Below are 14,119 nucleotides of genomic sequence, written 5' to 3'. Positions count from 1 at the left end.
ACAGAAATCTGATGTAACTAAAATTACCTCGGGTCTTTCTTCGTAAAAACAAGGTGCATCCATAGTATCATCAGCTTCCAAAACACTTTTTGGTGCCTTCACTCAAGGCATCACCTGTATTCTGCTAAATGTATCCAAAATCCCCTCCCCATTCTTAGAATACTGTTCTCCTGTTTGGAGTGGCACATCAACGACCACTCTTGAAATTCATGATGCTACCTATAAATGGGAAGTTTCGCTGATCGGTGATACTTTTCACGGTTTCACTTCATTCTTTGTCTGAAGAATTACTTCTTTTGAGTTATTTTCTATAGGTATTCCATCGGGCTGTCCTGCTGAACTAGTCTCCATTTTTCCTTCATCTTTTCTTCCTATCACTTTATAGAAAACACTTTATAATAAATAAATTTGAATACAAATTCTTGCTGCGACTCTTGACATTTCTAGAGTATTTAATCGTGCTTAACATACTCTCAGTAAATTACCATTCTGTGTTCTACCTTCTATAATTGGATAGCCGACTTCTTTCTGATTGTTTATTGAGTGTCATGGTGGATAGCTTCGTCTCTTTTAGTTTGTACACCAATGAAGAAGTGACTCTTACCTTTTTTTTACTATACAAAAATAACGTTCTCTAATAATTTAATCACAATTTTTTATGATAGTACGCTCTGTTCGTTCTAGTCATTCGATAAACCATGCTAAGACATCACAAGCTTCAATATTGTCTGCAAACATTGCCTTAACTATCGATCTTAATATTGATAATTACTGAGGCCAGTCTGCTCACCTTCAATTTCACTAAAAGGTAGTTTTACCTTCTTTCTCACAAAATACAAAAACGATCTCAACGCATCTTTACTGACTTCAGTAATACATAAATCACCGAATTGGATCAGGTCTCTCTCACCCTTTCTCTTCTGGGATGATATTTACCTGTAACCTTCCCAGTGGCGGCTTGTACATAAACACTGCGACACTGCAGCACCCACAAGGAAAAAACGAAAAAATTAAATTTTGTTTGTGTTTATAAATGATAGCAATGCTTACAACATTATATAAATGCAATACAACATGTTAAAGGTTACAGCTTATGTTTCGACATTGATTGAATAGTTAATAATTGGAATTGTTCGATTAACGCTTTAGATTACGAAACAAATGCACTGCGATCTAACGTAGTGTCGGAATTATCACGTTCGGTCAGTTACGGCTAGACTCGCCGATATTTGTTTGCACTTCTCACTGCACGTAACAAGTGAATCCGACACTGTTCAACGAGCAGTGTCGCTACAGATAAATTGTATGCTCGCTCGCCTTATTTCTGTGAGATACGAAACTTTTATTATTGGTGTGTGTGTGTGTGTGTGTGTGTGTTCGTGTTCGTGGTGGGGCGAAATATTTTTATTAAAAAATTTTGTCAAGGCAAAAATAGAAGAATGGATTTTATTTTTAAATAATATTTTTAATAAAGCAGATTTTTTAATATGTAAAGTTACTTATTAATAAATTGGTTACTGATTAGGAAAAAATGAATTATTTTTCTTATTTTTTATATGCGGCATCCCCACTTAAAATTTTCACCGGCCGCCACTGAACCTTTCATTAAACGCATCACATCAGTAGCCTCTCAAAACCTTACTTGCCATCCGCTGTTAACTGTATACGAATCCCAAACTAAATCTTCCCAATTTTAGAATACTGTTCGCATGTTTGATGCGATTTGCCGAAATTCCTCAGCAGCAAGAATTCCTCTTCGAGGACTTCGAGGAATTCTTGATGCTGCCAATTCTTGATTTTGCAGATACTTCCATGGATCCTGCTCCACTGAACTGGTATATGGCATTCCTCATCAGCTTTTCCCCCTGGTCTGTTGAAACACAACAATAACTGCTAACATTCGTTTGCAAACAGAGAAAAATTTCTTCCTCTTTTATTCTATCTGTGTTCTCAGGAACAGAGAACCGACAGAAGAAAAAAGGCAGGTAGAGGATTAAAAAAAAATCGAAACGTTCATTCTTTCCCAACCATCTCCCACACTCTGTATAATTTCAATTCTCGCGTGTATGATTGATATATTAAAAAAAGCTGGCAAACCTCGATTTACAGTCCCACCGAACAGTTTTTCATTCTCCATTTCGTTCCATCTGTTCTGGAAGGGATAACCTCCAACTATTCACAACAGTCAACTAAAAATGTTTCTCATCTTTCTCTCTTTTTCTCTAACCTCAAATCGAATAAATGGGTCCATAAATCATAATGAAGAAATGAATTTTGTTTCATAATAATATATTTCGGTTGGTCATGATTCCTTCTTACTGTTTGTTTCGAATAGATGCAAATAAAAATATTTAGTGTAATTGCTTTAAAAGTCATTTCCAGTAATTAAAGTAGTGTTTAGAATAAACATTTCCTTTCCTTGATTATTATTCGATGGATATAATTAATTGACAAAAGAGTATTTTCAGATTGATTCCTTTGTCTTTTAAAGAAACGATCGTTTTAAACTCTTTCAAGGTTAAAATAACTGATTTCAGAGATGCCTCTTGAATTCACAACTAAAATAAATAAATCTTCTAAATAAAGAGTATTTTGTATAAAGAAAAGTCGTAAGTGACCTTGTTTAGCCACTAAAAGGGGATATTCCTAACCCTAACTATTTATTTTGACGCACTACTGTTGTCTTCTGCCATCGATACTGTGAGACTAAAACTCCGGGATATTTCTAAGAGAAAATTCTACTAAGATTATATAAATATAAACGTAAAAGGCCACTAATTAAAACTTGTAGCACATGGCAACAGGTTTCGCTGAACTGTTTTTAATAAGTTACAATACAATAAAGGTTGCAATCAGCTTCAATAGATAGAACAAAAAAAGTAAAGTGTATCAAATAGGACGTTTCGTGTAATAGAAATCTGTAGAAGGTGGCCTAAATTATCCATTGTATACTAAAATGAATTTGTTTTACCCCAAAGGACTGCCAGTATTAACCACATGGAAATAATGAAACTAAATAATTAAAACAAGAAATCATCGTGTTTATTAATACTTCACTCTGCTAGGTTTCGCATACTTTTTTAAAACACAAACTTTTTCAGGAGAAATATACAAATAAAGGTGTCAAAATCAGAGGCAATTAGGACATTCAAAAAATGTATAAGAATTAATGATTAATTAATTCAACAATTATGCGAGCATGGTAGTATCATATGCGTGCGGTATTGTCATGGTGAAAAATGACGTCAACATATCTTCGCTTCGTGTGGTTGAGATATTTTACAACAGAAAACCAGATTTGATATAAAATGAGCCTTTAGTTTTTATTACACTAAGTGGGGATTATGTAGCATTTTGGACACTTCCTTGAGTCTAATAAGCGTTATTAAGAATTTCCCCCAAACCAAATTTTATCTAGATTCATTCAACGAGCACAGCACTACTATATGCCTGAAAAGAGATCAGCTAACACTATGAATTATTTAGCAATTGTCAGTCATATAACACAAACACAGCGGGAATAATCAATATTAGTTAGCAGATTGTCACTGTAGAAAGATTCTCTCTCTCTCTCTCTCTCTCTCTCTTTGCTGCTAATCTTTTACAATGCAATTCATTTGCTTAGTACTTGGCTCTTTGTTTCAATCACAAATAAGTTCAAACTGTGCTCATTATGTTGCAAAAAAAAAATGAAGACTGCAGTGCTAGTTTTAACGGACGCCAATCTTTAGCAAGGGCCTCCATTGTCATGCAGGCGTCTGTTAACACAGGTCACGACAAACGGCCGCCAAGTAAACAAGGGCATTGATGTTTCATGTGTTTTGGGTGGATCGTTCTGCTCGCGCGCGACAACCGGAAATTTGTTCTGTTTATTCGAGGGAGAACGTGTGTGTATGTGCGTGCGATCATAGTTGAGTAGCTAAAACTCACCCTACACTAAGGAGACAGATAGAATTTGTTTGCTCCATTACACACTCAGTGGTGCTGCATGACTCGGACAAAAGCTGCTATGATTATCCATGTGTTTGAACAACAGAGATAGATCTGTTTGAAATAAAAATCGGAGGGGGGGAATTTTGCTAACTGCTATACAGTAACGATCTGCACTGACAACACTGGAGTGAGCACAGTCAGATAATAATTAAGGACTCATGAAGAAAATTATTTGTATGTCTGGATGTAGTATACAATGCATAAACATTAAGCACTTTTTTAGCAGATTTTTTTCTTGTTAGAAGCGAAATTGTCCTGAGACAAATAACGTTTATTTCGTTTAAAGATGAGCACACTAACTTCTATGGCGCAGTGGTTACATTCCTGCCATTTGCGTGTTTGCTGGCGGGTTTACCTAGTGTGGGACGAAAAACCTTTCCATCTCTATTGTGAGACCGCGTAACTCGTCTTCAAATGAAACGTCCATATAAAGATTTTTCGCGTTCTAGACGGGATTCGAACTCAAGTCTTTCTAACTAAAGGACTTTGTGGAACTGGCTCTTTGTTCCTTTGCTAACATCTATAGATTAGTATTTTGAATGATCAGAAATATAGCTTATTTTTGTGAATTTGCTTTCTGTTCTTATTTACTTAGCATCAGATAGACAACCTATTGATGTTCTTTCAACAATCGTCCAAATTCAAATTTCCGGCAGGTATGAATTATTAACGGATGTAATCAGAAATGAATGTTATTTAATGATTAAAAGTTCTAGAATGTATTATACAAAAAATCCTTCAAACTAATTGAACTTAATAGATATTAAACTGATTCAGTGGGTTCTCTTGTGACATCCACCCACACTAAATAAACCAAATATCGTTAAATGCAATCCATTTCTCTTCTCAGATATGTAGAAACTACAACTATCCTTGGTTTTCTATCGAATAAATATTCTAGATGAAAACAGATAATTTGTCTTAATGAATGTTGTGCAGAGTGCAAATAGCATGTCCTTCTCAGATCTTGGTTGACATAATGCAATGTTTTGGCCATGTGCTTCCGTTTTCTCTTACTTATAGCGAGAGATCTTTTTGGCCAATGTGAAGAGTAGATTTTCAACAAGGTTCTGGTCTCATACGGAAGGAACAGGAATTTTCCTATCGTGTTTTTCTTCTCCGCAAAACAGCAAACTGGTTAGTACGTACGCAATATATGGCCTCGAAATCATAGTTGCTTCAGCCTCTGATTTTCGAAAGAATTTTTTAATATTTTTACTAAGTTTATTCTAATGTAAGTTTAGAATTCTTGAAGGGGAAAAGTAGAGAGAGAGAGAGGGGCTACCTGATATTATTTCTCTTTGACTTTGACGAATTTAAGGACAGATAATGGAGTATAACGGTGCCATTATAGTTTTTTTGTCCGTATCGCTCTCATTTTTAATGGCTATGGCCAGTGCAGGTCACCATCATTCCTCGAAGTGTTCTATGCCTGTAGATGTGTTGTCATAAAGTGGCTTGCCTGTTTTGAGAGGTGAAAAACTAGAGTTTCCTCACGTCGCAGACGGGAATCGAACCAAGATCTTTCCGACCAAAGAGCTTCGTCTGTACCGACTGAGCTATGGATGCTGCATCAAAATATAATGCTTTTTCACGTTTTTATTTACTAATATATTTAAAAATTTGTTTTTTTATAGTTCAGTTTTGAACTGGATTTTGGAATTGAAATTAATTGATTACAGAAGTCATTATTCAGGTAGTGTGCGTAAACCAAATGGTAAACACATCATCGTCATATCATAAAGTGGATATAGAAAGTGGCAACAGGAAACTATAGCGATGCTAAGTTATTAAGAAGTGTTTTCGTCATTCGAAGAAAAACGAGACAGTAGTGAATTTGCTGGTTATTTTATTTTGGGCTTCCTCTGTAGAAAAGTTCATGAACAAGGAAGTCACGTTAGTTACTTAAAACATTTTTGGTTTTGAGTGGCCAGAAATGTTTTAAGTACAAAAGAGTCTCCACTTTTGTGTGCACAAAAGTGGCGACTCTTTTGTAATTTATTCGGAAAAAGGACGCGATGATTGGAGTTACCTGGATTCGAATCCTGTCTACGATGCAAGAAGAACCTTTATAAGACTTTTTCACTTAAGGTAAATTAGCCGCAGGTGATAGAGTTTTTCCAGTCCAAAATCGGAATTTTGGCTTCCAAAACAAACTATCCACAGAACACACTCGATTAACAGACATAATATAACAAGGCCTCATGGTCTTAGTTGCCTCTGTTGTAATATGAAGCCAATTCACTTCCAATCGGAAGTGCTGTTTGAGATCTTTGAACATTAATATCACTGTAGGGTATTTTTTTTCTTTTCAGCAAACGTATTAATTCCATATCAAAATTTTTGAATATAATGAAGTTGGTTTCTCTGAAGTCATTGAAATACAGTAGGCATTGTTAGCAAATATTATATTCACAAGCATTTTCTATCCAAATTAGTGAATCTGATTACCATACTAAGATGTGTTCTTTTATTTGATTTTTCAACAGGCATAATTTCAGTAAAAATGCTTTTATCATTACAGAAATGAAGTCTGCACTACTATATTTTATTGAAGTTGCAAGTCGGGGTATATAAATAGTTTCAGAACTAGACGAAAGGTGGAGCCACATAGTGAAGTTTGGTGATTTGAAAATATTGTAGATTTTCAAGTCTTGTAGAAAATCTCATTTAAAATTGCAGAACAAGTAACTGACTTTATTTATACAGATTAATGTGAAGTACTGTCATAGAATAGCCCTTTTATGTTTTACATGTGCAGTTTATTGTAAAACACTGTCTTATAGTCCTTACTCATCACTAATTTTTAATGGAAAATCAATCTATTCTCAAAATAAGTGTTATTGTTACTGCAGTTAATCAAAAGTACTGTGAAAGACTGTCGAGCACTCATTTAGATGCTCCTATTCATTGCAGTGAGATCCTTATAAGCCACTTGAATATCAGTAATGCGTCAATATCAGAAACGTTTGTTTTGACGAAATACTGCATGCGTATGTTGCTGCTGTTATAATCTTTCTATTGCAGAGAGAGAGAAATCAAAGTAGTAATTTGTCTAATTCTTTCTGAACGGTGGTACTGCACGCATAAACGCGTCTCTATCGGTCATAATGGGCGCGCACTGCTATAGCAAGAACGCAAGCGTGATGTCCACTCTCATCAGCTAGTGGCCATTGGATAGCGAGGCGTCGTAAAGTTATCGTTGGAAGCGCATTGCTATTCGTCCAGTGATGTTGAGTCACGCGCACTGTCAGTGAATAATAAAAGGTTCGCACCCCTAGTCATTACAATGCTGACTGAAAGCACAGAAAGGGATATGTTTCTGTCTTTGTAGACGAAAAGATATTCGAATTACTATGAGGAAACTGAATGACAAAGGATAGGTTGTGTTTTACTAGTGGGTGAACATACATGCAAGGTAACAAGTAATAAGAGATGACTTCCTACTATGACATTTTGAACAGTTTATTTACTTTACCGATAGTTAAAGGAAATCAGTAACTAAAGGAAACACCTCTTAGGAATAATGAATTGTATATAACGCAATCCTTTGTTAAGAACTAACACAGTAGTTCTTAACCTTTTTTTTGCCTGGCATCCCCTTTCAACTATTTGTATAGCCTGGCGCCCCCTGCTCAATTTTACACTAGGTTAATGACTCAATAAGATAATTATAATATATTAGTAGGCAAACCTAAATTACCATCAACATATTATATTTGAACTGATAGTCAATTAAAAATTAATGACTTTGATACTAATAAATCTTTACTCAAAAAAACGTACATTTACTGTATTTAATAAGCCAATCATTAATGGCTACCCTGAGCCTGATGAGATCCAGCTAATTTTTCAAGATCAGGTTCAATGTTCGCCAAAAAGTTTCAAGTGTCCTCTTTCACTTATTTGCAATTTATTTCGCTGCTTAGCTAATAATTGCAACACGACTAAATCCTTTCCCGACCAAGTATGAAGGAAAAGCAATGAGCAGTAATTTTATTTCTTGTGAAAGCTGAGGATACTTGCATTGCATGTTTGGCCAGAATCTTTCATACCCAGGCTGCTGAAATTGTACTTGAGCTTCAAAATCATTTTTTTAAGTCAATAAATTCTTCACACAAATTTGAATGAACAGAAGTGGCATCGGAAAGAAATGGATTTATGATCCAATCGGGTATTTTAGGCTCATCAAAGTATTTGAATCTGATCATGAAGTCTTCTTTCAGTGTTAGAAGATGGGAACAATAACAATCCAAATCTATATCTCATATTAAATCATCATATATTATTTGTAGACTTGAGAACTGCAGAAAATCTCGACTTGCAATACTTTGCTTATGGAATGTTAATTTGGTGATAAAAGCATTTATAATTCCGTTTGTTTTAATAAGATTCTTGTTGCTTCTCCGCAATTTGATGTTAACCTCATTTAATTTGCTGAAAATATCTGAAAGATATGCGATATCAATCTTTTCCTTTTTTAGAACGTTACATGTTCTCATCTCATGAATTAAGAAATTACAAAACAGTATCATAGCGATCATTAAAGCGTCGCAGACAGTTTCCATTTGATAGCCATCTAATTTCAGTGTGAAGCAAAAGACGCTCAAATTCTTCATTCTAATGACAAAGTTCTCGAAAAATACGGATATTCAATGAGTGGGCTTTTATTTTATTCACTGCTTCAATAACATCATCCAAAGTCTTATGTAGTCTCCCGCTAAGATGTTTTGCAACTAAATGCTGACTATGAAGAATGCAGTGAATTGTAAAGATATTTGGAACTGCTTCTTTTAAATGTGCTATACGAGTAAATCCACGGTGACGACCAATCATAGCTGGTGCTCTATCAGTTGCATACGAAATAATATTCGTGAGAGGAATGTTTTTAGCGCTTATGAAGTCTTTAACAACCTTAAAAGTTCTAGAAACTTTTGTGTGAATTTTCAGTTGTTCAGCAAATAGAAACTCTTCAAGAATTTCTTCATTGGTATTTATATAACGCACGTAGCCTATTAACAAAGCTTCGTTGTCACGTAAAGTTGTGTCATCAAGTTGTAAAGAAAATTCTATGGTTTTTAAAATCATCACACAGTTCTTTTTTTGTTGTTGTTTGTTTTTTTCCATATCCCTTGCCATTTCGTCGATTCTTGTTGATACTGAACTAGTGCTGAGAGGAATTGACGACGTCATATTACTTTTACCTGGGCCAATCATCGTGTCTAAAACTTCATTTATAGCAGGTAAGATGAATTTCGCAAATAGTAGGTGGCTTTCCACATTTGGCAATTAATTTTGAAAGTTTGTAAGACACGAGTCCCATCTCTTGTTGGTTACTTTGTACTGCAACCAACCCTTTGAGTCCAGGACGATTTTTAAATTCAGTCTTTAATTCGCACAGCACACCACATCCTTTTTGCTTTATTTGTATGCTTCGTTTTTTAATTCGCAATCATTCTTGAAGGCTTCATTCCTTCTTTTGAGAAAGCTTTTTTCACATATTAAGCACATTGGTGACTACTCATTATTTATAGAAAGAATAACTCCATATTTTTAATATCCACTTGAATTGATGACACTTTCTTTTTTCATTCATTTTAATGGGCTACAGTGCTACACAATATCAACGAAGTGCGCCACACGATACCACGGGCTAGATGTAAACTGCAATCGAAGGTTGGCAGATAGGCTTAGGAAAAGTGGCAGATAAAGCTTATAAAAGTAGGGGATTCTGCTAAAAATAGCCCAAATTAATTATTTTCAAAGTAGAAAAATTCAGACCAAAATTCAGACCCAATTACTTAACTTTTTATGTAAAAATTCTAAAGAATAAGTAAAGTAGCGAATAAATTCTAACAGTATTGCCAGACATACAATATTCTGAACAGTGTTGTCAAAAATACAATATAAATAGGGATAGCAGATTAAATACGGAATTTTTTGCTTTTATAATATTAGTAGTATTATAACGCTTACCTCCCCCCCTCTCAGCGCCCCCTAACCGCTTACCTCCCCCTTCAGCGTTCACAGCGCCCCCCGGGGGGGGCACTACCGCCCAGGTTAAGAACCACTGATCTAACATTTAGATAATCTGAGATACCTTATCTGAATAATAATAATTACAATCGAATCTTCTTCTTCTTCTGCAGCTTCTCCCACTTAAGTGGGGTCACTGTTGATGATGAGTCTCCTCCACATCCTCCTGTCCTGGACTGTCACCACATCCATGTTATTCATCCTCAAGTCCTCTTCGACCAGCTCCCTCCATCTCTTCTTTGGCCGCCCACGCTTCCTCCTTCTTTGCAAATCCATCTGCATGACCTTTCTTCCCACATATTCTTCCTCCCTCCTCATCACATCCCATCCCAACCTTGACTCCTGTATCTTCGCTCCTAAGTTCGTAACTTTCACTGTTCCCCTTACTAGTCATTTCTCAGACGATCCTTTCTGGTCACACCGCACATCCACCTAAGCATTCTCATCTCTGCTACTTCCATCCTGCTGATTTTATTTTTCCTCAGGGCCACAGTTTCTATAGCATACGTCATAGCTGGCCTCACTACTGTCCTATAGATTTTGCCTTTCAGATTGATCGGCACCCTCTTATCGCATAACACTCCAGCCATCTCCCTCTAGTTCCTCCAACCCGCGTGTATCCTGCATCCCACTTCCTTCTCAGCTCCTCCATCTTCTTCCACTTTGAACCTAAATATCTAAAGTCCCTCACCTTCCTGATGACATTTCCTTCCAGCTCCAGATCTGTCTCCTGGCCGCCGCCCACCCTGCAACAAATATACTCTGTCTTACTTCTGCTCAGTCTCATACCTCTCTCTTCCAGTACCTTTCTCCAACTTTCCAGTTTAGTTCCTGCTTCTCTCGAATCTGCACACAGCAAGGTGTCATCTGTATACAACATTGTCCAAGGCGCATCTTGGAGAAGAAGAAGACAATCGAATGATTTTCAAATTCAAAAAGACGTATGTTCCGTCATCATACTCATATCCATTACACAGAGTTTAATTGCCGAAACGACTACACACATACGTACATACATATTTTTTTTTCTGCGCCACTTTTATGTGCGTTTGCAGATTGCATTTGAGCCTTTACACATTAAATCCTTTTTTTCTCTAATACTTATCTATTCTCCAGCTGATTCTGTTAATAAGAATCTTATCATTATTAGTTTAAATTGTTCCTTGTAGCGGTATTTCCCCTCCGTTAATCTCTAATTTCTGAAACTAAGAGTATTCCCTACCAGATGACGTTATAATCTGATTCACTTTAATCATATTTTATTTGACGTTATGCAGTTGGTCAGTTAAAAACTTAAACATTTTATGCGCATGATACAGTAGCAAATCAATCCGAACACAAACATTTAAAAAAAAAAATTTAATTTTGCAAGTATACAAAAATTAAACTCCACCTTTACCTAATAATTTGTATGTGTACCTCTGTTCCTAATAAGTTCATTAATTCGCTTACGCATGGACTCTACCACGTAGAACACATTCTTATTTCGAAACCATACTTTTATGATAGATTGTATTCAATTCTCCTTTGTATCGCAATATAATTTTTCACTCTTTTTCACTATGGCCCATTAATTTTCTATTGGGTTAATGACAACAGAATTACCTGACCACTGCAGCATTTGGATGTTATGATTTTTGAGGAACTCTTTCACTTTTTTTTTTTTTTTTCGAAGTGTGGCATGGAGCGAGATTCTGTTGGAAGATGTCAACGGGCACAAGTGATCCATGTGTAAAACAACCCCAGAATATCTTTTTGATTGGGTGTTTATGAGCTTGTTGAAACTGCGCGGGAGAAGTTTTCTCTACCGCTGGTTTGCGAACACAGGGTACTCGTTCTCCTTGGACAAAGAAATGGCTCTCAGCTGAGAATATGATCTTCTTCCACTTCTCAACAGTCCAATCTTTGTACATGTTTGCCCATTGGAGCCTCTTTCTCTGGATAGCCTTCGTTAACAGTTGTTTCTTTTTTGGTCTGTGGGAAGTCCTCCCTGCTTTCAACAATCTTTGACGGACAGTCATGTCAGAAACATTAATCCCACTAGCTTCCAAATCTCCAGAAAACAATCTTGGATTCATTTTGCTTTTCCTAAGTAGTAAATGAGGAGTCTCCGTAGCTCAGTCGACGAAGCCCTTCGGTCGGAAAGACCTGGGTTCGATTCCCGTCCAAGACATGAGGAACCTTTATCTTTATCGGTCTCATACGGTAATAGTGGGTTTTTCACCCGGAAACTCAGGTTTTTCGTCCCCTAGAACAGACAAATAGCCAGCGAACTATAAACATAGGACACACCGGGAGGCATAGGACCAACCACCTTATCCTCGAGACGGTCATGGTTGTGAAGTTCACAGCTAAGAACCTTAATGGTTCGTGAAAGTTTAAGAAGAAGAAGAAGAAGAACTAGTAAACGATCTTGAGGTCTCGAGTGAGTGTAGGTTTCCTTTTTCCTTTTCTGTCAGGAGAAAAGGTACCTGTCTCCCTAAACCTTTTTAATATCGCATCAATAGTACCCAAACCAACACCACACTCACTGGAAATTTATCTTTGATTCATGGATGTGTGCTGAGAAAGAGTACATATTTTTGAACGCGTTTTTGAACTATAAACTTTTTAGTTTACACTATTAAAAACGCGCAACAGTATTAATAAACATCGTAGATGTAGTTAAAACACGCAGCACACAACCAAAATAGTGAACTAAAACGAAAACCAAAAATAGTAAACTAAAACCAAAATTGTTGTGAACTGCAACAAAAACCAAACCAAAAAAAAAAACTAAAAGTTGAGGAAAATTCGGCTTGTTCGGATTAATTTGTTCGCTACCGTATTTCTAAATCGATCTCAATTTCTCGAAATACAGGCAGAGTAATGGTGTGGTATACTACATTTCCAAAGTCCAGGATATCGTAAAGACTGGCCGACAAGTCAACTCACACTGAGGTTGGATTCCGAGTGTTTTAAATTGAATATATTCTTAAAGTATTTATAATCAGTAGTCATAAATAGTAGAGAATTAATTAATGAATGAGACGCGATAAGACTGCTGTTTAGTTAGGTACAAAGTTTCCAGTTTGTAACAGGAAGCATCCATAAAAAACCATGTGTGTAGATTATAAGGTCATTAAAAATTCAGGTTTATATGTAGTCACCATATATTTTGGTTATAGAGATCCCCGCCAACAAAACATTATTAGCGCCATCACTGGCATAAATTATTTAGCAAAATATATTATAAATAGGAAAAAAATGAACTTTCATTTACTGGTGTTAGTTTTGCTTGATGATGTATGCCCATGAATATAACCGTTACTGTCATAGAAAATGAAATGGTAATTGGGACCCCTGATGAAACAGCCCCTTTCCTTTCTATTCTTTCTCCTTTTCTGTTATCTGCTCTTGTTCAGGGGAATGTAAGCTTGTAGGGGGATTAAGAAAAATGGAAGTAAAAGAAATGGAGGGAAACTAGGTGCGAAACGGCAACCAGAGATTTCATCAGTAATGTCTCTGTTGTTCGACTGCATTCGTCCTGCTTCTATTGTTCCCCAACTGTGCGACCAGAACTGTTCATAGACGAGAACCAACGGGGGTGGACGATTAGGAGGAATAGGTAAGCGAATGAATGCCTACAACTGGATGAAAAGGCGTTGCTCGGAACTTCCCTTACAATGGGCTGTTTACGAGAGGACGGTGGTGGTACAGGTGAATTTTTAGACTCATTCATACTATAACCCCTTATCGGAAACGAGGACAGCGTGAGGGATTGCACACTCCCCCCACCCGTTTCCCTTGTTATCCTTCTCTTTTGACAAAGTTTGGGAAAGAGAGACGGTTAAGGTCCAGTATGAGTTCGAGGTTCGCAAATGGTCATCGGTGTAGTCTTCCGTCCAAGACAAACAAATCCACCTTTGCCTCCCTTTGTCAAGAAATACACGACAATCGATGAGTGCCGAAACCAAACAGGCTTGTTGTCTAGTGTCGGCCAGCTTTTGAAGCAAGAGGGAGTTTTCAGCTTCTGGGAAAGATAGTGCGAACTATTGACATCGGAATTACCGTCAAGTGTTGTAAACATAATAACTCCCATCAAGATTCC

General features: G+C 36.5%; 1 protein-coding gene across 1 annotated transcript; it reads right to left on the bottom strand.

The window, feature by feature from the left end:
• Nucleotides 1-255: 255 nt before the first annotated feature.
• Nucleotides 256-9,210, bottom strand: LOC150105347 (protein ZBED8-like). The gene is made up of 2 exons (XM_090393934.1): nucleotides 8,802-9,210; nucleotides 256-377 (listed from the first exon to the last, which is right to left on the bottom strand). Exons 1-2 carry the CDS (start codon nucleotides 9,208-9,210, stop codon nucleotides 256-258), a joined length of 531 nt encoding a protein of 176 aa, XP_090250060.1.
• Nucleotides 9,211-14,119: the final 4,909 nt, after the last annotated feature.

The sequence above is a fragment of the Typopeltis vanoorti genome, chromosome 6 (assembly GCF_054136105.1).
Source record: "Typopeltis vanoorti isolate ZY-2024b chromosome 6, IOZ_Tvanoo_1.0, whole genome shotgun sequence".
Classification (NCBI taxonomy): Eukaryota; Metazoa; Arthropoda; class Arachnida; order Uropygi; family Thelyphonidae; genus Typopeltis; species Typopeltis vanoorti.
This window is presented reverse-complemented; position numbering and strand designations above follow the sequence as displayed.